The sequence below is a fragment of the Colletotrichum spaethianum genome (assembly GCF_022836535.1).
Source record: "Colletotrichum spaethianum MAFF 239500 DNA, contig05, whole genome shotgun sequence".
Classification (NCBI taxonomy): domain Eukaryota; kingdom Fungi; phylum Ascomycota; class Sordariomycetes; order Glomerellales; family Glomerellaceae; genus Colletotrichum; species Colletotrichum spaethianum.
In genome coordinates, this window is record NW_026054775.1 from 496,956 (window position 1) to 517,308 (window position 20,353).

The 20,353-nt window shown below is 56.4% G+C and overlaps 4 protein-coding genes and 1 non-coding gene across 5 annotated transcripts; all 5 read left to right on the forward strand.

Annotated features, from left to right (window-relative positions):
• Window positions 1–1,970: 1,970 nt before the first annotated feature.
• Window positions 1,971–3,915, forward strand: ColSpa_02684 (N-acetyltryptophan 6-hydroxylase ivoC; the record flags this gene model as incomplete). Its single annotated transcript, XM_049268896.1, has 5 exons — window positions 1,971–2,299; window positions 2,440–2,639; window positions 2,779–2,919; window positions 2,970–3,799; window positions 3,862–3,915. 5 exons carry the CDS (start codon window positions 1,971–1,973, stop codon window positions 3,913–3,915), a joined length of 1,554 nt encoding a protein of 517 aa, XP_049124853.1.
• A 1,118-nt stretch (window positions 3,916–5,033) lies between these two features.
• Window positions 5,034–6,506, forward strand: ColSpa_02685 (major facilitator superfamily domain-containing protein 10; the record flags this gene model as incomplete). The annotated part of the gene is made up of 2 exons (XM_049268897.1): window positions 5,034–5,141; window positions 5,205–6,506. The coding sequence occupies 2 exons, from the start codon at window positions 5,034–5,036 to the stop codon at window positions 6,504–6,506; spliced, it is 1,410 nt and encodes a 469-aa protein (XP_049124854.1).
• Window positions 6,507–7,574: 1,068 nt separating this feature from the next.
• On the forward strand, window positions 7,575–7,656 carry ColSpa_tRNA_072. Its single transcript is given in 2 exon segments — window positions 7,575–7,610; window positions 7,621–7,656. It is a non-coding gene; the product is annotated as a tRNA-Arg (tRNA).
• A 10,601-nt stretch (window positions 7,657–18,257) lies between these two features.
• Window positions 18,258–19,088, forward strand: ColSpa_02686 (uncharacterized protein; the record flags this gene model as incomplete). Its single annotated transcript, XM_049268898.1, has 3 exons — window positions 18,258–18,471; window positions 18,630–18,767; window positions 18,832–19,088. 3 exons carry the CDS (start codon window positions 18,258–18,260, stop codon window positions 19,086–19,088), a joined length of 609 nt encoding a protein of 202 aa, XP_049124855.1.
• Window positions 19,089–19,329: 241 nt separating this feature from the next.
• On the forward strand, window positions 19,330–19,938 carry ColSpa_02687 (uncharacterized protein; the record flags this gene model as incomplete). Its single annotated transcript, XM_049268899.1, has 1 exon — window positions 19,330–19,938. The coding sequence occupies one exon, from the start codon at window positions 19,330–19,332 to the stop codon at window positions 19,936–19,938; it is 609 nt and encodes a 202-aa protein (XP_049124856.1).
• Window positions 19,939–20,353: the final 415 nt, after the last annotated feature.

A 20,353-nucleotide genomic window follows, 5' to 3' on the forward strand; every position in this document is an offset into this window, starting at 1 on the left:
AGGGAACCGGAGGGCTGTGGGAGAGAGAGAGAGGCCGGTGCTTGCCTAGGGACTGGTAGACCCCCCCCCCCCCCGAGCTTATCTCACAGGGGACCTAATCCCGGCAGACAGGTTCCCAGCAAGCAGGTCAGGTCTGTCCCTCTGGAAGCTTATTTCCTCGTTAGCAGGCCATGCGCTTCGGGGCTCCGCTCCCATTGATGCCCCGACCGGCATCTTGGTTCTCGACAAGGATTCCACTTCTTCCAGGCAGCTACAATCCCATCCCTGGCATCGGAATGTCCACGACGGAGCGGCGTCTCTTGCGACTCAGACCTCGTAACCTTTTCGTTTTCTTCGGGCTTTTGGATGGGACGTTGTCGATCGTTCGCCCGGCGAATGTTGACCGATGACGATGCTGACGATGCAGGGACTTTGGCTATCCATCCAAAACATCGAGGGGCGAGATGGGATGATCGCTGCGATCGACCCTGCGGCTGCAAATGCCCTGCAGCTCGAAGCCGTCATTCCGTCATTTCTGACCCAAGACATGTTTTGTCGAGCTTCTTTCGACCAGATGCAGCTTGGTGACTTCGAACTTGACATTGAACCGCACTCTTCTGGAAGCACGCACAGAAAAATAGGCATGGCGGCTGGGACCCTGCATTACATCGGCGGCTACCGTTGTGGTCGTCTCAATGCAGTCGGGTCCTTCGTTGCGCTCCAAACTTTGCGGGGCCGGTTTAACGGTGAGGCGAGAGCGTGTCCCGGCGGTCTCCTGGTGCGGACTGGTTGCCTTGAAGTCAATTTTGACTTCATCTTCTCCACCGCTGGCGATGCTGCATGGTTGTGGCTGTGGCAGTGCCGCTCTTGTGCGAGGCATTCACCTCCAACGTCGGCGTTGGTTGAGGCTCTCGATGTCTTTGGTGTCGGTCAACGCCGGTAATTGTCATCGACCCCAACAGAGTTATTCCACATCAGCCTCAACTTGTCCAGGCTTGTGTGAAGACCGTAGTTGGTTCTCACTGCGTGATGTGCCAACATAGTTGTTGTTTGCCTGTAGCCCAGAGAGGACAGAAACAGCATCGTCATCCACAATAAGCTGGCACGTCGTTGTACAGACCAACAGAGGTAGCATGCCCTCGTCTGTCTAGTAAGCTGTCTCAACCGAGGCTCCAGCGGGTCATTTCAAAAATTCCATCGGGCAAGACTCAGTCATGGTGGCAGCGAACAAGTACAACCGAACGGGACCCAGATAACAGGGGGGGGTATGCAACCGTGTTGCCCCTAGGGCCATAGCTGAGAGCTCATCTCTTTTCCGTCTGAATGCCATCGACCTCGGCTCTTTTACTTCAGCCGGGCCCGCAAGAACATGGCGATAAAAGCCACCAACCCCCATCGACACATTCGGGCCTCTAGGCCTCTGACTAACATGGGGATAGCGTTTTGCAGTTTCGGCCGCAACCTCGCGCGCTCTTTGTCGACATCGATCCATCGTCGATGCCGTACAATGCTCTCCTCTCCTACTGCACATTTGCGGGGACGGAGGGCTCACGGAAGCAACTCGTATGTACTCGGTCAACTGGGCCCCCATATTATGTTCTCTAACCTACTCTGTTCCCTTTTCTCACCTTTCATCCAATGATAAGCCCGCGACCTGCCAGCGAGCTGTCCCGATTCCGTCACCACGAACGAATGGGGGCCCAATTGACCGAGCAGGTACGGGTAGCTCTATTGTCTGTACTAACGCAGAAGTGAGGGCACTAGACTAGGTATCCCAAATGGCTTGGCCGCCTTTGCCGCCATGGCTAGACGCTACGCTCCCTGACTTAAGCACGTATCGCAGAACATCCGAAGTTACAGATCACAAGAGGTTAACCTACTATATCTCGCAACCCCCACCATAGGCGGAGACAACCGTCTGTTCACGACGACATCTCTGTCGTCTGCCCTAATTCCCGCGATCCCTTTTCGAGTGTAAAACCCAGCTCAAGATGGCGACGCAGGATATAACATCGAGTCTTACAAGGCCACAGCTCGCAGGCCTTCTGTTAGGTATCTGGCTGCTCTATGTCATTCAACTCGGGGTCCGGCGACTCTACTTCAGTCCGATCTCACACATCCCGGGCCCCAGGCTGGCGGCAATGACGCAGTACTACGAGTTCTACTACGATATCATTCTGGGAGGGCAATACACGTTCAGAATCATCGAGATGCACCGGGATTACGGGCCCGTTGTGCGCATCAGCCCGTGGGAGGTCCACGTTGGCGACCACGACTTCTTCCCGGAGCTGTATACCGGCTCTGGCCGGCCTCGGGACAAGTACGCATTCTACACTCGACAGGTAGGCTGCTGTTCTACTTCAGAGAGATTTCAATGGCTAATAGAGGTGACAGTTTGGCTCTCCTGGTAAGCTTCCACAGGTTAGGCGTCTGTTTGCTGAGCTGATGCGAAGAAGAAAGCGCATTGGCGACCGTCGATCATGAGCATCACAAACTGAGACGCTCGGCCTTGAATCCGTTTTTTTCTACGCAGACGGTACGAAAGCTGCAGCCTATCATCGAAGAGCGAGTTGATGCGCTGCTCAGCCGCCTGCTCGATCAAAGCCAGCGATCAAAGGAGCCCTTGGACGTTATGTACCCATTCTCGGCTTTCACCAACGGTAAGAAGCCGATAAGGACCTGTTGTAAATGAAAGCTGACATTGCAAGATGTCATCAATGAGTACAGCTTTGCTCGCAGCGACCATCTCAGTAAGTTGAGACCCAACAGCACATGCCAGCGAGCTAACAAGACTTGCAGTCGAGGACGAGACCTTTGGAAAAGAGGTCACTGACAACCTGCTCATGGGCACTCACCTGGGCCCAATGATCAAACACATGAACTGGGCCCTCACGCTGGTCAACGCACTACCCGAGTCGTTCTCGGGGCGTTTCGTTCCTGGTGGGTAGCCCCCAAAGAACTTGACTGCGTGCTTTGGCTGACTATTCCAGGCTGGGGCGGGTTCCTCAAGATGAAGAACGACATCAAGGACCAAATCGCCGAGATCAAAAAGACGGAGAATACAGAAAAGTGGCAGCTCGACATCAACCACCCAACAATATTCCACGAGATGCTCACGTCCAAGCTCCTGCCCCCACGCGAGAAGACGGTGTCGCGGCTCGCGCAGGACGGGCAAATCCTGGTGCAGGGCGGCACCCTCACGACGTCGTGGACGCTGTCGCTCGCCGTTTTCCACCTTCTCAACCGGCCATCGACGCTGCGCAGGCTCCGCGACGAGCTCTTCACCGCAATCCCGGACCGCGACGCCGTTGTCCCGCTAGCGGAGCTTGAGAACCTACCGTACCTGAGGGGCGTCGTGAAGGAGTCGCTGAGGCTCGGGTTCGGCACAAGTTCCCGGCTGGCGCGCATTTGTCCGGAGGAGACACTCGTCTACTATGATAAAGCGCGCGGCAGCACGCTGCGAATCCCGCCGGGAACGGCCGTCGGCATGAGCACGTACAAGACGCAGACAGATCCGAGCATCTACTTTGACCCGTTCGGGTTCCATCCGGAGCGCTGGGTCGAAGAGGGCGAGCGGCTGGAGAGGTACTTGACGGTGTTCTGCGGCGGCACGCGCGTCTGTCTCGGCATGGCGCTCGCGCAGGCCGAGCTGTATCTCATGCTTGCGAAATTGTTTCGACGTTGGGGCGGGGGCGGCATCGTGGACGGCAGCGGTGAGGGCGATCTGCGACGTGGAGATGTTGGAGTTCTCAAGATCTTCAAGACAACAGTCAGGGACTGCGAGATGGCGGCGGATTACTTCATCCCCATTCCGTACAAGGTATGTTCTGGACGAAGGGCTGTATTCCGCGATCCGAGTCTCACGTGGCTAATGGCATCCAGGGATCCAAAGGCATCCGCATCGTCTTTGACACCCTTGACAGCGCGGCTGCTTAGGACCGGGCATCCCAATTGTGGATCGTCCAATTGGTGGCGGAGCAGGCCCAATTGGGCTGTGCTGTCTTTGTGAACTAACTCTCCATTGACGGGCTTTTAGGGTTACAATAGTCTGGCGTTTGGCGCCAATGGGGGAGGACAAAGGTCTTGGCTAGCTGCTCATCATCTCCGGGGTCCGAACTGTGAGGTGGTTCGAAATGTTGCGTGCACAGTGTCCCATCTGATGTGAGGTGAGACGAAAAGAAAAAAACTGCGAGTCAATCGGATGTCATACATCGTAATGGCGCATGAGCCAAAAAAAAAAAAAAAAACCCCTCCCAAAAACAAAGATAGAAGCACACTTCGGATCAGGTCTTGTAGGATGCAGAGAAAAGGGAGGATCGAAGCACGGCTCGGCTTACTGAAATAACCTCAGCCAATGGAAACGCAGCCAAAAACGCCGCTGCTGACACTCCGGGGATTCGGCCAAGTCCATAGGCCCCGAAGTCCCGATCCCGTGCATTCGAGGCGGGCGGGCGCCCCCCCTTGTGCCGCCGGCGTTGGGTGCCGTCCGATGTTAGTTCCACTAACCCACTGGCCTGAGTGGCTCTCACCTCAGCGGGCCTCGCGCTGTGGGGCCTGCCCCCCGGCGCAAGCCCCTGACCCTGAAACATCGGACTGGACCGACTGGATCGCAATTCAGGGGACAAGGGGAGTGGGAGAGCACGTTTCTGCGGGAAAAAAAGAGTGACGGCAATGACGGCCGAGGAGCTTGGACGTTCCACGTAGTTCGTTTCTGCTGCGTTGTTCCCCCCTCCATTGTCTTGGTACTTGACTCTTTTTTTTTTGCCTCCTTGTCATCTGTCAGGCGATTTGCTTTAGCCTTTGTCTCTTTTCGTCGTTTTCTTTTTCCATTCTACAGCTTCTCCTTTGCGGGTGCCGTCGTGGTCTTCCACTTTGTAGTTGACCCTCTTCTCTTCATCTCTTACCATCTTCCCCACGCTCATTCTCCCGACCTATTCTTACAACATATCGAAACCCACGGTCTCACTCCCGTGGCCTGATCCCGACCTTGCTCGCGGATCGACGTTTCTTCTCTCGCCAGGAAAACACCCGGTACCTAGCGCAGGCCCGCAACCATGGCAGCAGCAGCAGCAGCGGCGGCCTCGTCGCCCTCGGCGGCAGTCGACCCCTCTACGCGCAAACGCGTCCTCAGAGTCATCGCCATCTCCCTCCTCCTTGACCTGGTAGCCCAATCCCCTCCACTGCCCTCTGCCTCGCGACCTCGGCGCTGACATCCTCCCCACCAGATTTCCTTCACCTTCATCCTCCCCCTCTTCCCGAAGCTCCTCGAGTTCTACCGCGACCGCGAGGTCGGCCCCGCCACCGCCGACGCGACCGGCCCCGCGACCCTCCTGCAGTCCGTTCTCTCGGGCCTGAACCGCTACAAGGCCGCCTTCGCCCGCCCCATCGACTCGCGCTACGACATCGTCCTCCTCGGCGGCGCCCTCGGCTCGCTCTTCAGCCTGCTGCAGGCCGTCGCCTCCCCGCTCATCGGCCACCTCTCGGACCGCCACGGCCGCCGCACCGCCCTGCTGGCCTCCATGTGCGGCAACATCCTCTCCGTGCTCCTGTGGGTCGTCGCCGTCGACTTCCGCACCTTTGTCGCCTCGCGCGTCGTCGGCGGCCTGTCCGAGGGCAACGTCCAGCTCGCGACGGCCATGGCGACGGACATCTCGGACGAGCAGAGCAGAGGGTCCACCATGGCCCTCATCGGCGCCTGCTTCTCCATCGCCTTCACCTTTGGCCCCGGCCTCGGCGCGTGGCTGAGCACCATCACCACCGTCAAGGAGAACCCCTTTGCGACGGCCGCCGGCTTCAGCCTGTTCCTCATCCTGACCGAGACCATCTACCTGTACTTCTGCCTCCCCGAGACCCTCCCCGCGCTGACGGGCAAGGGCCGCGGCGCCGCGGCGAAGAAGGACGAGAAGAAGCCGGCGACGGCGGCGGCCCCGTCCCCACTGCTGCGGACCAACTCGCACTTCCTCCTCAACGCCGTCCACTTTGTGTTCCTGCTCTTCTTCTCCGGCATGGAGTCCTCGCTGTCCTTCATGACGTACGAGCTTTTCGCCTTCGGCTCCTCCAAGAACGGCCGCCTCCTTGGCTTCGTCGGCCTCGTCGCCTCGATCCTGCAGGGCGGCGTCACGCGTCGCCTGCCGCCCCTCCTCTCCGTGCGCGTGGGCGTCGTCGCGTGTCTCGTATCCTTCATCCTGCTCGGCCGCATCACGACCACCTCGGGGCTGTACGCCGCGGCGACGTGCCTGGCCGTCACGTCGGCGACCGTCGTCACGGGCCTGAACGCGCTCAGCAGCTTCGAGGCCGCCGAGGGCGAGCGCGGCGGCAAGCTCGGCATCCTCCGCAGCTGGGGCCAGCTCGGCCGCGGACTGGGACCCATCCTCTTCACGAGCGTGTACTGGTGGGCCGGCCGCGAGGTCGCCTACACCATGGGCGCCACGGGCATGGCCGTCGTGACCGCGGTGGTGTTTGCCGGTCTGAAGGCGCCGCCCGGCTCGTTGAGGAAGAAGGTCCCTGCCGAGAAGAAGGCTGCGTAGAAGGCGTGTAACCTGTGTTTGTAGTAGGGGCGGGTCGTAAAACATATCGTTGGAGTGGTTCTTGTGTTGATATTCCACATGCTGTACATGTTTTTGGTAGGAGGAATGCATAGTTTAGGAGTCTGGTACAGGCTAATGTATTATACTCTAGGAATTATACGGGATATTTGTTGTTCATTTACTTTACCGGTGCTATGAGTGACGCGCTGTTTATATCCTATCCAGAGACAACGAGGGGCTACGAAGCGCTGGGGAAAAGCTGCTGCCACCTACTGCCTGCGATGCGCTGCTTGCTCAATACACTGATGCTCGGACGCGGACATAAAGGATCGTGTCCAAGTAGGCGTCGTCTTGGTTCGTACGATGACACTTGAAGCCATTTCTGTCCCACACAGTACCTGATTCTGTCGAAGCTGGCAAAAGGTATCCGTTCCCTAAGCGCCGTAGCGGTGGATTGTGCTGCTCTCGGTTCTGAAGACTTCGTCACTGGTCTTCCGCAGCGTCGGAGTCGTTGGCCTTCAAAGTTGAGGCCAGATCTTGTGCCGATCTATTCAGCGACCGAGTGGAAACCTTTGAGGTTGTCTTGGCCGCAGGCCGGCATGTGTAAAGCAAGGAGCAGGATGATACAGCGGTGAGCTTACAACGTTACCCTTCGGCTCCTCTCGTGTGTACAAACACTGAATGCACCATAGAGGATGTTACATCATTGTCTACCAAGCAGTACCACGATGCTCCGATATCAAGAAGGATCCCCTGCCCTCCCGGAACTGTGTCGAGGCAAACGATTGTTACTACCGTCGTCAGGCTTTGGGTTACGAAACAGGACTTGCCAATGCTTTTACCGTTCCGTCCAACATCAAGACCGCCCGAAAGCCCTTCCTCCTCAAGCCCTGCTCCTCCCCTGCTTGGCCATCATGAATCCAAATAGAATGCAGACTCACCGCCCGCCTCATACCTTATTCACCCGCCCTGCTCCCAGCTCACACGCCCCTTCCCGTCTTAACGCAGACCACCGCCCCTTCCATCCAACAACAAAGCCAGCAGATCAGATGGTCTAACGGTTCAGCAGCCGGCGTGGAGCAATAGTAGCTTATTGGCCTCCTATTCTGGGTTCAGCCAAAGGTTGCGGGTGCAAGTCCCGTCGTCGGTACACTTTTTTTCTTCACCTTTTTTGGTTTTTTAAATCTCTTGGTCGCTTTGTTTGCAATCTTTGCCATTTCTAGAATGCCTTTCACCGTATTTTCTTCATGGCATTTGATGTGGTTTTCTTCCTTATGGGCTGGGCATGTGTGCGACCCTTTTACGCCAGGGTGAAGGTGAAGGAGGGTCTGACAAACGATAGCTGAGAGGCAGGTACCCGAGCACATGCCTGACTTGGGTTACAAGTGAAGCAGTGGATGTTTTCAGATATTGGATTTCTCCCTGGGCTGTTTTTACGCTTTTCTTGGTTATGGTCACTCCATTGCCCATGACCAGACCGGCACAATGGTTAAGCCTGCGAAAGACCGCTCAGGGGGTATCTCCAGTACCTTGATGTCCATCTTCCACCCGGGAGCAAATCTTCCAAAACAAATAGAGTCCAAGAATCTCACCGTCTGGTACCACGCCTGGGAATCGACGCTCACCGTTGCTGGTAGCAGATTTCATCTTCCGTATAAGCCATTCTCAGTCCGACAACACCGGCAGGAACCGCAGGAAGAAGGTGATTTATGGATGTTTGTTTCCGTCAGATTCTTCTCTGGCCAAAGACGTAGACAGCTCTGCGCCGACGCCGACACATCGTCTTCTTGGCGTCATTCAAACCATAGATCCCTCAAAGAACACTCTTGGTCGCCTTCTGTTCTGGGTTTCGAGTATTCCGGCTTCCCGTCAAGAAGCTGTTCAACTGAATGGAAGGTTGGGCAGAACTCGACTCCGTCTTTCGGAATCCCTGCCCCCCGTGGTCTATGTATCCAAGTGAGACTCTCAACTCGAGCCAAGAAGTGGAAGAGCCTACCTGTATGCTATAGGAAAGAGATGCTCAGACGCGTCGATCCCGGACTCTCCATTGTATACCCCCTGCCAAAGTCCCATGGACACATGTTCCCACACCGAAAAGATATAGCAGTATTACTAAGTTGAGGTTCCCCCTTACAGGATCATACATGCCTCCTCGTTGGAAAAGTAGAACCCGGCTTCACTTCGCCGTCAGTTATACCCCTCTTCTGGTTCAGGTGCTGCTGAAGGCAAGTTTCATTCGGAAAAGAGGCAATGGAAGAGTACTGTCATTTCTCAGTCTCAACGGGAAGCTGAGCTATTGGCTGAGTCACGGCCGACCCGAGGCCACCTCGGATATATTGCACCTCACCCAGGATCGGCAAGTTACACCATAGGCTGTGGCAGACTAGAGATATGCACGGTCTCAAGAGGAGGCGAGTCCTACCCAAGATCACTGCGAAGACTACGCGAGCCTCTAGTCCAGTCGGGAATACTCAACTATACAAAGACCCTGAAACCCATCTAGAACACGGCGAGCTCTACTCGAAAAACGGGCCGGATAGCACGAACCTTGAAGCCTTGACGCTGGTAACGAGGATGAGGGAGACGCCGGCCCCCATTGGTCGCTACAGCATCACTCAAAGTTGCTGTAGCGCCAAGAACCTCAAGGCTTCCAGCTTGGACACCTTGACTTGCGAGCCCGTGACGAGTTGATTTCCGCCAATACGCAAGGCCCCTAGAGAGAACCCAACACCCGTACCAGTGTTGCTGAACAAGAGTTATTCCGAACCAGCGTGTAATGTAGGTATAACTCTTACGAGAGCTGTCAAGAAGACCAAACTCGAGAGCACAAGTCCAAAGCCATTCGCTCTGTCCGCGACAAATGTTCCTGACCTTGCCTGGCGTCACGATGTTTGTGTGTAGTCGCTTGCATCATGCATGCGGCACATACACACAAAACTCAATCAAGGTAAACTTGGCATGTGGCTAGTGCTCGACGCGGGGAACCCTTCAGACATAATCATCTCGGCCAGGAAGCATGTCATCAACCGGGTTCATCCGAAGTCAAACACACACAGAGAGTGCGTGCATCTACAGGGAGGTGAGTGCGCTGGCCGCACCCCACCTTTTGACCCTCCAAAGACTGCAATTTTGGGAAGGCTTTTGACGTTGGGCCGAGGTGGGCAGAATGCCTCCTTCATCGGGGCCTGACGCCAATGTGTCAATATGCGCGGGGACGCTCTTTTGAGCAGTGCTACTTTCGTACCAGCTTGACTGAGCTCGCAGGTCTCCGCAAGCGCTGGACAAGACGCCATGTTCCATGCCTGGTCTGTTCTGAGTGGTCCTTCAAATGTGATGCTAGACTAACGTGGTGAGAGAACCTGCATATGGGCGCATGCGTGGTTTGCAACCTTGGGAGCTGCTTGTTGCAGCGGGGGTAGGACTGGCCAAACCGATAGCGGGCGCAGATCGATGACATCCTTGACAATAAACTCTGCAATCTTACAGTTCAATAGCCAGTCCAAGGGGAACGAATTGAAGGTCTCTGAGCATGAGGGCAGATCCTACATATGCGCCGTCCTGGGGTGCAGCGTTGCAGACGAAGTCCAGGCGACCTGATCGGATCATCCGTCGTGCTCGCGCCGTTGGCAACACCTCCTCATTGCCCGGCCGGCTCTGGAGGCCCTCGATCCGAACCGGTGGGCAGCTGACAGCAGAACTGTGATACATTCTTTCCGCAGTTTCAAGGCCAGGAAGGCAATCCTCGTCAAAGACATCGCCAGGGGGTATTTCGACATATGGGGTCCAGAGGGCTCAAGTCAAAAGCTGACGATTGCGCCCTGTCATTTCGATCAGCGCGTCGTACGAGTCGCGTCCTACAACGCCGAACCACAACGCTTCCAGAATATGGCCCCAGTACAATTGGTGACATGCAGCGTTAGCGCTTCGTTGCAATTGTCTCTGGGCGGCGAGTCCAAGAACAGCCAAGCGGGATTAGATCCATGTATCCCGCCGCCCAGCACTAGGATTTCGTCAGCGACTGTGGGACAGGATGGGCTGTTGGAGCGTCGTGTCGGAATTCATCCCAGATTCGGCTTGGTGTTTGTCATCCTCCTTAGGCTGAGGTGTTGCCATTGAACTGGGCCTATCTGATGGTGCCCAGCGACAGAAGCTGAGGGCTCTGTGGCCGGTGTTGTCCGCTTTGGAAACTTGGATTGGAATCCGTCCAGTGACTACAGCACAAACGCAGGACGTAATCATGATAGTCAACTGGCCAAGTGGTAACGGCGCGAATTCGGCGATATACTCGCTATCCTGCGGCACCCCGCGTGCCACCCAATTGGGACTCGTCTCTTGTAGATATGCACACTGCTTCAGGTTGCCAAATGTGGAAGCTGAGAGGAGCAGTTGATTACGTGGGAGGAAACAGGTCAGGTCGGCCGCGGAAGCCTGGTTGGGTCGCTTTTGTCATCCGTGAGAGTGAATGGACTGCGTTGCAAGATATTGCAAAATGCACGGTGGCCGTCACCGACGGCACAGTTTCGCTAGGCATCGTCGGGACAATGGTCTTTCGAGAAGCCAGACGATGCCCTCTTGGCCAACTTACCGAGTAGACCAGCTGAGCAAGAATCTGGCGTAGCAGGCTTGGAACCGCTCAACCCTCTCCGTCCTTGACAAGCTAGTTGCACATGGTCGAAAAAGGCGCCTGTGGCGCCGGCCCCAGGAAAAGTCGGATCTAACGTGCGAAGAACCGGAACTGGCACAGTAAGGGAACTCCCGGTCGAGTCTGCTGTATCGTCGGCCATCTTGCCGCAGCGGTACCGGCCTCAAGGAATAGCATTCGACCTGGAGAGCATTTCATAGTTTCCCGGGAGCAAGAATCTAAAGCTCGGCCAAACGGGATGAGGATACGGCTCCTTGGGCGGTGGGCTGCTATTGGGTCATCCAGATCGTCGGGTTAGGCTGTTCTGTTTGAGATACGGACAAAAAAACTGCAAAATCTCAAGGTGATGCTGCAGCGATCGATATCATCTACCCTGATGGGCCTGCTGCGGTCGCATCTCTCCCTGAGATCCTCCTAGCCAGCCGGTGAAGAGGAATTCTTGGCCGAGGAAAAGGCGTATCAGACGCCAGCCAAAGGGTCCAATCCGTGAGGAGCCACGACAGGTGACTGAGCAAAGGAACAGGTTCAGGGATGTTTCATTAGGTCCACTTCCCGACTCGACGGAGGAACAGAGTTAGGAACTGTTCCATTGAAGTTTCAAGAAGCAGCGACGCGTCTTTCAGTCCACCAAGGAAGGTTCCAGTAGCCGATGGATCGCTAAGAGACATCGGCAAGCTTCCATCATCCGGTCGCGCCGCCCTCCGATGCCGACATTTTACCGCAAGCAGTGTGGCCAGCTCTCACCAACCGGCCCCTTTCAAAGAACCGAGCCTTGAAATCTGTGACCTGATGTCGGCGTGGCATGACCTGCTGCAGGCTGCACAGGTTGCAGATATAACGGCACAGAGGCGGTTTGCTGCGTCTTGGACAACAATGGCGGTGCTGACTTCAGGAGAATGATTCTCTAGCTTGGCCCTCTGGCTTGCTCAATACTGAAACTCCAGACCGCATTGGGTACCCAATCATCCCGCAACCATTGCGTCTCTCAGGTTTTCTTCATTACAGTGAATGGTCGCCCGTTGGCCCGGAACGTTGGTGCAAATCAAGATCAACCATGGTCAAGGTCGTTTCGGTACTGAGTCTGAAGCAACCAAGCGAGACCAGAGACGGGCAGATTCGGCGGATATTGGCATCTCGTGTCGGCGATAATGGTCTGATCGCATCGCACGGTTTTAGTGATTCATTGACAGTCTGACGGTGCAGCTGCCAATGCCAGTGACTTGAATCGTAAAGCTTGAGAGACCCAGGATCAGGGGTGGACAGAGTGTGGATCATGTAGAGATTGGGGGACCTGGCCTCGCCCTCCAGAGCTCGGGACGCCGACTGCCTAGTGACTGGGGGCCGCTGGGTGACCTGAAGAGGGGAGAGAGCCCGAACGACGTGATATGAGTACGGCGGCCGCTACCGGGGCTTTGGGGCGAGAATTGTCCGCTCTTCTAGAACACTGACGATTTGCGGTGTGGAGCGTGTGGCCGAGCGGCCACGGCGCAGATCAAACTCGCACTGGGCACTCAAGATTGAAGATTGGCACTTGAACATTGACCGTCTTTTGAGTGAGAATGCGGATGCTCTGGGGAAGCTCATCAGGTACATCAGGTTTGCCTGCCTCGTGAGTAGGACGGTTTGCGGATGAGATTGTTTCCGCGTTCAGTTACCGACGGAATCCCGCCGTCCGTGAGGTCCTATGCATGCATAGCCTGTGGGGAACGGGGGGAGCACGGCGGAAGTTCGGCCCATTGGTGTGTGGGTGTTGAGTTGTATCCAATGATTCCCCCATGGTCATGTGTATGATGGGCACTGTGCGGGGTAGCGATTGCGATTTCGATTTCCTGTCCACCAGAAAGACCTCAGCATCTAGAGAGCATCGCAAGATGACAGGAGCGAGTTGGTACAGGTGACTATTTCAGTTTGATGTCGCAGCCTAGGTCCAGCACGAAGGAATGCGACGTGTACACGATGTACTGGCGATGGTCATAAAGGTTGCCGGCCAGAGGCGAAGCATCCTTGTCAACCAGCCTAAGCTGATGGGTTAGTGGTCGGGTCTTGGAGACCTGATTGTGAGGCCGGGTGATTAAAGCCACCTTCAAAGTCGGTACCTGGTTCGCTAGTAGGTTACGTCGGACCCAGGCGGCCCCTAGAGGCAGAGAAACGTAGCTAAAAAGATGGAGGGCGACCAGTTGAGACGTTAACCGGCCAAATCGTATCTGCACAAGCGGGTTGCGGCCTCAGCTGACGTAACTACTGGCCCCGAAGCTGTGAGTAGCCGCTGGGGCTAGCTGTGTCCGAGGAGAGAGCGACACGGAGGCTGATTACCGACACGGTGCTTCTCCGTTGGGGCCTTGCAGGCGTTGTACGTACGTACTTGCTAATCATGAGCCTGATGAGTATCATTGCCATTTGCAATATTGGGGAAAAGGGGTTTATCTGCAAGCTCGCCAAAGGTGAATGGTGCTAGATTGCCTTCCGTGCGAGGACGTGCAAAGAGCAGATCTGCGATCCACTTCGTATGCCAGGCTACAGTTGACGAGAAAGATCTCGGCCTTGCCTTTGGGGATCAATGTTTGAGATAGGCATGGGGATATCGAAGTAGAGAGGCGGAATCGGCGAGGGTAGCCTGCTGCATGGTGGCTGAAAGTTTGCTCGGTCTAGCGAGGTAAAGCAACGTATACTTTAGGTACGAAGTATGTAACACACCGGTACAGCAACGGAGCGCCTACATCTCATAGAACGTGAGCAACTCGATGAACTTGGTGTAGAGTAGTAATATGACCGGGCAATTGGGCGGAACTGCAGACGTAGGTAGGCAGTTGAGAAGTGACGAAGCAAGCATCACTTGCAATCTGGCGTGGAGAAAGCAACAGGCTGTGTGAGAGGGGCGGATCGCGAGCTGGCCCAGCTGGAAGCGGCTTGTAGTCTGATGGTGTGGTCGATGATGCATGGGTCAACGAGAAAGAAAGGGAGAGACGGAGAAGGGGAGCGAGAGAGAGAGCGTGTGTCCTGCAGGCGACGAAAGTGTCGTGTGTGTTGTGTGCGAGAGTATCAAAGACATGTTTGCCTGTGCCCGAATCTGCAAGAGCCTGTCTCGTTACTCGTCCTGCTGCTGATGGACCCGTTCCGGAAATTTTAGTCGTGTTATCCACCAAGACGAACGGACATGGGCAATTTTGTATCGCAAGCAACGCAGCTTCGCGAGTTGGGAGCTTGGAATACAGATGCCACTGGGCCTCTCCTTGCGATATCTTCGATGCCAGTGCTGGTAATCGGCGGGTGGAGAAGGAAGGGACGATGAGGATTAGGTACGTATCTTGCCTGGCCTGGTGATGGCACTGGCAATCGCGGAAAGGGCAAGGTACATGGGGTACTTGTTGGTGCTTAGCGTGGGTGGGTGGGTTACAGGAGGTTTAAGTGGTTGGCAGGGATGCTCTCCACGCATTGGTCCACGAACGGCGCAGTCGTTATTTCGGGTTGTCGAGATTGTCTTTTTCGGCTGTGGATGGAGGCAGTGACGAACGTTGTGAGCTATCCGTATCCCCGAAGACGGAATCCGCAGCGGAGTGAGGGCGATGTCTGCCGTGTTGGCACATGCCTGATCTTCGTCTGTACAGTCCGTATGCTGGGTTGAGAACTGACAATGCTGTTGATGTTCGCGACCAGCTCAGGACTTTGGAAAGAATAAAAGAAAAGATTTGAGACGACTCGAGAAGGAGGAGGAAGGGGACGACAGGGGATGGAAGCTGTTGATGGAAATGCCCGGGAAGAAGAACGGCGCGGGCGGGAACCCAAGACACACAGAGGTACCGGCACAGTGAAGTCGAAACGGCGCTAGCACAAGGAGGGAGATTTTGATGGGGGACCATGGGAGTACCTGCTCCCCAATCTTTTGTGCTTTGTGGAGGGGATTTTTTTATCCTGACGATGCTGGGGCATGTGTGTCTCTGTCGTCGCAAATGTCTTTTTCTTCCTTTTTTCACTTTGAGCGGCCAGGGCGTCTCGAACTGTGGATAGCAGATAGGAACCTGAATCAACGACGGCAAGCTGCAACAAGGCTCTGTCGCTATGTAGATAGGGCTGGAGCCTCTGCACAGGACAAAGTAACCCCAAGAAGCAGGACAGGAAAAAGGAGGATACATGTTCCTCTTTTCATCTCCAGTTGCCAATCTCATTCTCGGGCTTTTCCAATATCGAGTGGATCGCTTGTCGATATTAGAGTCAGCCCCAGTCCCAATGTACCATGTACGTCGGCTCGCCAGAAAGTTTGCTGATGGGCCGTGGAGCACTCTGAGATTGTGCTGGACTGGCGGCGTCTCTGTCCACGCGGTATCAAATCCTCCATCCCCACGGCGTACGATGTGCGACGAGGCGACGACAACGACGACAATTTGTGAGTGTCCAGTGCTGAATGGTTAGCAGCAGGGAGCAGGTCACTAGCAACGAGAGTTCCCATCCACAAGCTCCCTCGGCTTTTCCCCTGGCGACACGCCCCCGCGTCTTGACTCTCGTCCCCTTACCCTCCACTCCACCGGGATACATGTTCTGAGGTGTATAGTACTATACCATACTTAACCTACCTACCTTACTTGCATGTAGCTCCCGCGCAGTCGCGCAGTGTGCGTTGCGCCTGGTCTTCAGTTTGGATGCCTCCCTCGTTGCAAGATGCAGCGGCCCAGCAGCCGCGGCATCATCGGTCTCGACGCTGGATGGTTGAGTAAGCAGCGCCAAATGCTCACACGGCCAATGTGGTGGGCATCGGCATTACCTATCTAGGGCAGCACCCGATCAAGACGGCAGAGGCCAGAGGCTGCGACTGCGATCCGCAGGTATGGCGTCCAACTCCGGTACGTGCCTTTGCAGTGTCTCGTCTCATGTCGTCTCGCCTTGCCCGTGTTGCGGCAGTCTCCCTCGGGCGGAGTTGGGCGTCCGCGAGTAATCGCCAGGCACCTTGAGAATTCCAGGACACGGGGGGAAAGGGAGAACGGTCAGAGGAATCCAAGGCAGGTGCAACTGTATCCCATGCCGGCTTCGACGACAGCCTCCTTTCCGGGCCTCGAGGCCCATTGTTGGACATCATGTGTCCGATGCGAGGAGACGACATCAAAACTGTCAAGTACACCTGGGTTACCCAATAGAAGAGATAGATGAACGAGCCAACTTTCGTACCCCCCGTACGGATACCTTGCCTACCACAACTGCACCTCCCTCAGCTTCGGCCACCCCCACCCCGCCGTGGTCCTTCCCGGCTCTGGAGTTTACGTTCTTGCCTTAGCGTCCCGCTCAATGTCCAGTGTCGAGCGTCGAGTGTCGTCCCTGCCCCCCTTCGTCCCAGATTCCCAGTCGGTGTCCCAGTTGCAGTCGCAGTTGCAGCTGCAGTTTCCAGTTCGAGTTCGAGTTCGAGTTGGAGTCCCAGTCCCAGTCCCAGTCCCAGTCCCAGTCCAAGTCCCAGGCCGCTCTTTCCCGCGCAACAGTCTTGACGGACTCACACCCCCTTAGTCCGATTCCGCTTCTCCATATGTTGCTGCCATTTTTTGCATGCGCAGCACACTGCCCAAAATAGAGAGAGAGACCGTATGGTGGCCCAGCACACGGTGAAAGGCACGTTGCCTTACTGGAGCGAGGTACTAGTACATGAGTCGTAGATGGGGAAGTTGGGACGCATGTGTGAGAGGACGCCGACGTAGGTGTGGATGTGGACGTGGACGGGGGGGGGCATGGGCGTGCGCCTGTGTCCGCGGGTGGTGCTTGGCCTCGTCTGTCTGCCCCAGCGTCCTGTCCTTCTCACGCTGCTAGTGCTCCTTACCTTCCCGGTTGGTACCTACCTTCCTTCGTTCCCTCCCTCTTGCCCCCCCCCTCCCCCTGCCTTCCCCTTCTCCTGCTGCCCCTACCTTACCTCACCCTATCTACCTGGCTACGGATACCTTTACCTCACATTGGCATTCTCCTCCCCCCCTTCCTCCACTTCTTTTCCTTGGCTGGCGACTTCGCTGTCGAGCCCCCCAATTACAAGTCGGCTCAGTCAGTCTCGATAGGTACACCTCAGTCCAGCACAAGCCAGTCTCCATCTACAGCGGTTACCCTCCACGTCGTCCAGCCCAGTCCTCCAAGGTGTCCGTACCTCACTGACTGACTGGCTGGCCTCGTCGGGTTGGCTGCTGCTGCCACGGTCTTCCCTCACACACGTCCTCCCACTTCTTTTTTCCCGGGTTTTCCTACTTTCTCGCCTCTTTTTATTCCTGCCACCCGGGACCGGTTGCACTAGCAAACGCACAAGTCATCATCATCACTCTCTTTGTGGCTCCTTCCCTGCCCTGCCCTGATCGCTGCTTCTCCGTCGTCTTGCCACGGTCTGAAGTCAACTCCAAGAACAACCACCATCCTTTTAGCGAATTTCTTCGGTACAACCAACATCGCTCAGTCGACCTGGCCGCAACGTCCTAAGACCTAGCCGATCCGCATATACATCCGACTCGACCCGCCGGTTCGCCGTCGTCTCGTTTTCCGCATACTCTCGCTACCCGACTTGGTTCCCACCACCCAAAACGCACACGTCGACGCCCGCCACCTCCCATCGGACTGCTCTTGGGACTATTGCATAGAGAGTTTCCTTCGCGCATCCGAATCCGAAGCCCTTTCTCTTCTTTCCCGCCTGCCAAAAAAAACAACAAAAACGTTGATCGTTGACTGGAGCCTGCGCAACAACGACTTGGAGAAAGAGAACACCCCCCCGTCCCTCTTTTCCCTTTTGGTGAGTGGTTTCCCTGTCAAGTCCGCTGCAACCCCTGCGCAAAAAAAGCCGCGAGACATTTAACCGCGCCGCCGCCCATTACCCAAATTTTTATTTTCCCTGTCTCTCCTGTTGGCCTCTCTCCCCTGACACCACGGCGCCCGTCTCTCAACCCATCCCTTTGCGACACCGTCTCCTCCCCCAAGGCTACTCAACCGCGCCTTTGGTCCCGAACGTCGCCGTGAGAAGTAACTATCAACTAATCTCTCGACCTGTTGCGTAAAGCCACAGGCATCCGCTCCGACCTACTTGCGGCCTACCCGACCCGACCTACCGGACAACACCCGTGATCTCTCGGTTTCGACACTGTCAAAACATCGCCTCCATCACCATGTCCTACTACGAGAACAACCCGCAGTGGTCCAATCCCGGCCAGAACAACTGGGAACACCAAGCGCCTCCTGCCCGTGCTGGTGAGTCGGCCCAGTTGTCGCAACAGCACCAAATCGCAAAGCCAGACGCCGGAATTGACTCGAGGTTCTCGCCAACAGGTGCCAGCGGCCCCACGCCTCAGGACGACTTCGCATTCTTCTACCAGTTCGAGGGTAGGTTATCTCGAATCTTCAGCAGCGCGTGGCAGACAGGAACCCGGCGCCCGTCCCTCGCTCGAGGACCCGCGTCCGGCATGCGTCGCGCGCAGGAAGGCCCAGCTGACGATGTGATTTTCTAGATGTGGTACGGACACTGACTGCTAGGCCTACAGAGGTTGATCGTGCATACGAGAATCTCGCCAAGAGCGGGAAGTCGTACGGAATGGGCGGTCGACGTGAGTACCCAACCCCTGGTGGTCCCAAGATGGGTCCCGCCGGCCATGGTCCCGCCAGAAAATCCCTCGACTTCAGTAAGTCTGCTCGCAACTGGCGGGCATCACCGCAACTATCCCGTCGCTAACTTGCTTTGCGCAGCTGGACGCATGGGAGCCGGAGCCGGTCCCGGTCCCCGACCGCACTCGGTCAACCAGTTCGATGATGCCCGAGGCCACCCCAACTCGAACCTCCAGAGCTTTTACGCCTCCCAGCGCCACCAGCCATCCCGTGGCTCCAACGACGCGGAACAGATGATGCAGGCCAAGAGAAGGATGGCCGCCCAACGGGAGCGGGAGCTGCGAAACCTGCACACTGAGCAGCAATACCAACGAAGTAGGCCGCCCTCTTCTGTATAGCACACACAAACTCCATATGCCAGGGGGGGAACCAGCAATGCAGAAAAATAGATAATTCAGGCCGAGGGGTTTCACCATCATGCACATCCTGCTGCCCCGTCATGTTACTGTCGAAAGATGTTTTCCTGAAAAGATCATCGTCCATCCCCTTCCCCGTAGCATCTCGAGGTCCCCGAGGAAGCCATGCTAATCAACTGTGCGCGCAGCTCTCGTTTCTGACATCCCCTACGGCGCCAAGGCCATGTCCGAGGAGGAGACTCGTGAGCTGATTGCTCGTCAGCGGAGCGCCTTGTACGGCGAGGGCCAATTTGCCGAGAAGGGAGGCTACGTCGATGAGAACGGAGTCGTGCGCCCCGGCGTCCCGACCCACAGCGGCCCATCCAGCCTGCGTGGACAGTCGCCCTTGACCTACGATGCCACTCGCGGCCCGCCTCCTCACGGTGACGCCCACACGCCCGTCTCTGCTACTGATGTCGGCCCCGGTCCCATCGCGGGACCCCCGGCTGACCAGGGCTCTCGTGGTGGTAGCACCACCAGCCCCCAGCCCAACGCGTCGAACAGCAACAAGAGCGCATTCGAGTCGGCTGTGAGCCAGGCTGCGGCCCGCACCAACAACTCGTCGCCTGGTGGCTCTCCGCCACGCCAGGAGCTCCCGGCTGGGTCCAAGCCGGCACAGACGGTTGCTCCTATTGGCACGCGACCTTCGGGAACTCCGAGCGGAGCTTCGACCTCGTCCTCGAAGAGATCCACTACCCCGTTGGCCTCTCCTGGCGGCTGGGGTCGCGGAAACGGTGTGTGGGGTCCTCAGTCTTCGAGCCTCAGCCAGCCTCCTGCTAGCGTCTGGGGCTAGAAGGTTGCGATGCCTGATCCCACATCATCCCTTTTGGATTTGTAACGCGGCGCAACTACGGAATGAACAAGGGATTTGATGAACAGGAGGTTTGTGTGTGGTGGTTTCTCAGTTTGATTTCGGTCTCGATTGATTTTTCCTCGGTCACGGAAAACTTGATATATACCTCGGGCTCGACACGGTTTTCGGAGTGAGGGTGTCTTTAGGCATCTTTGAGGAGTTTTCTTTTCCATCATCTGCAGGGACCGCATTCTGCAACCTTGGAGTCGAACAGTATTGCTATAGGAGGGGAAAAGAGTTGCATGGCAAAAAAGGGCGCGGAGGGGGAAACAGTTGCTTCCGGGTTCTGACCACAAGCTGTGATGGGGATATCACAGTGTCTGGGATTTGCTTTGGATGATCTGGGACATTCTGG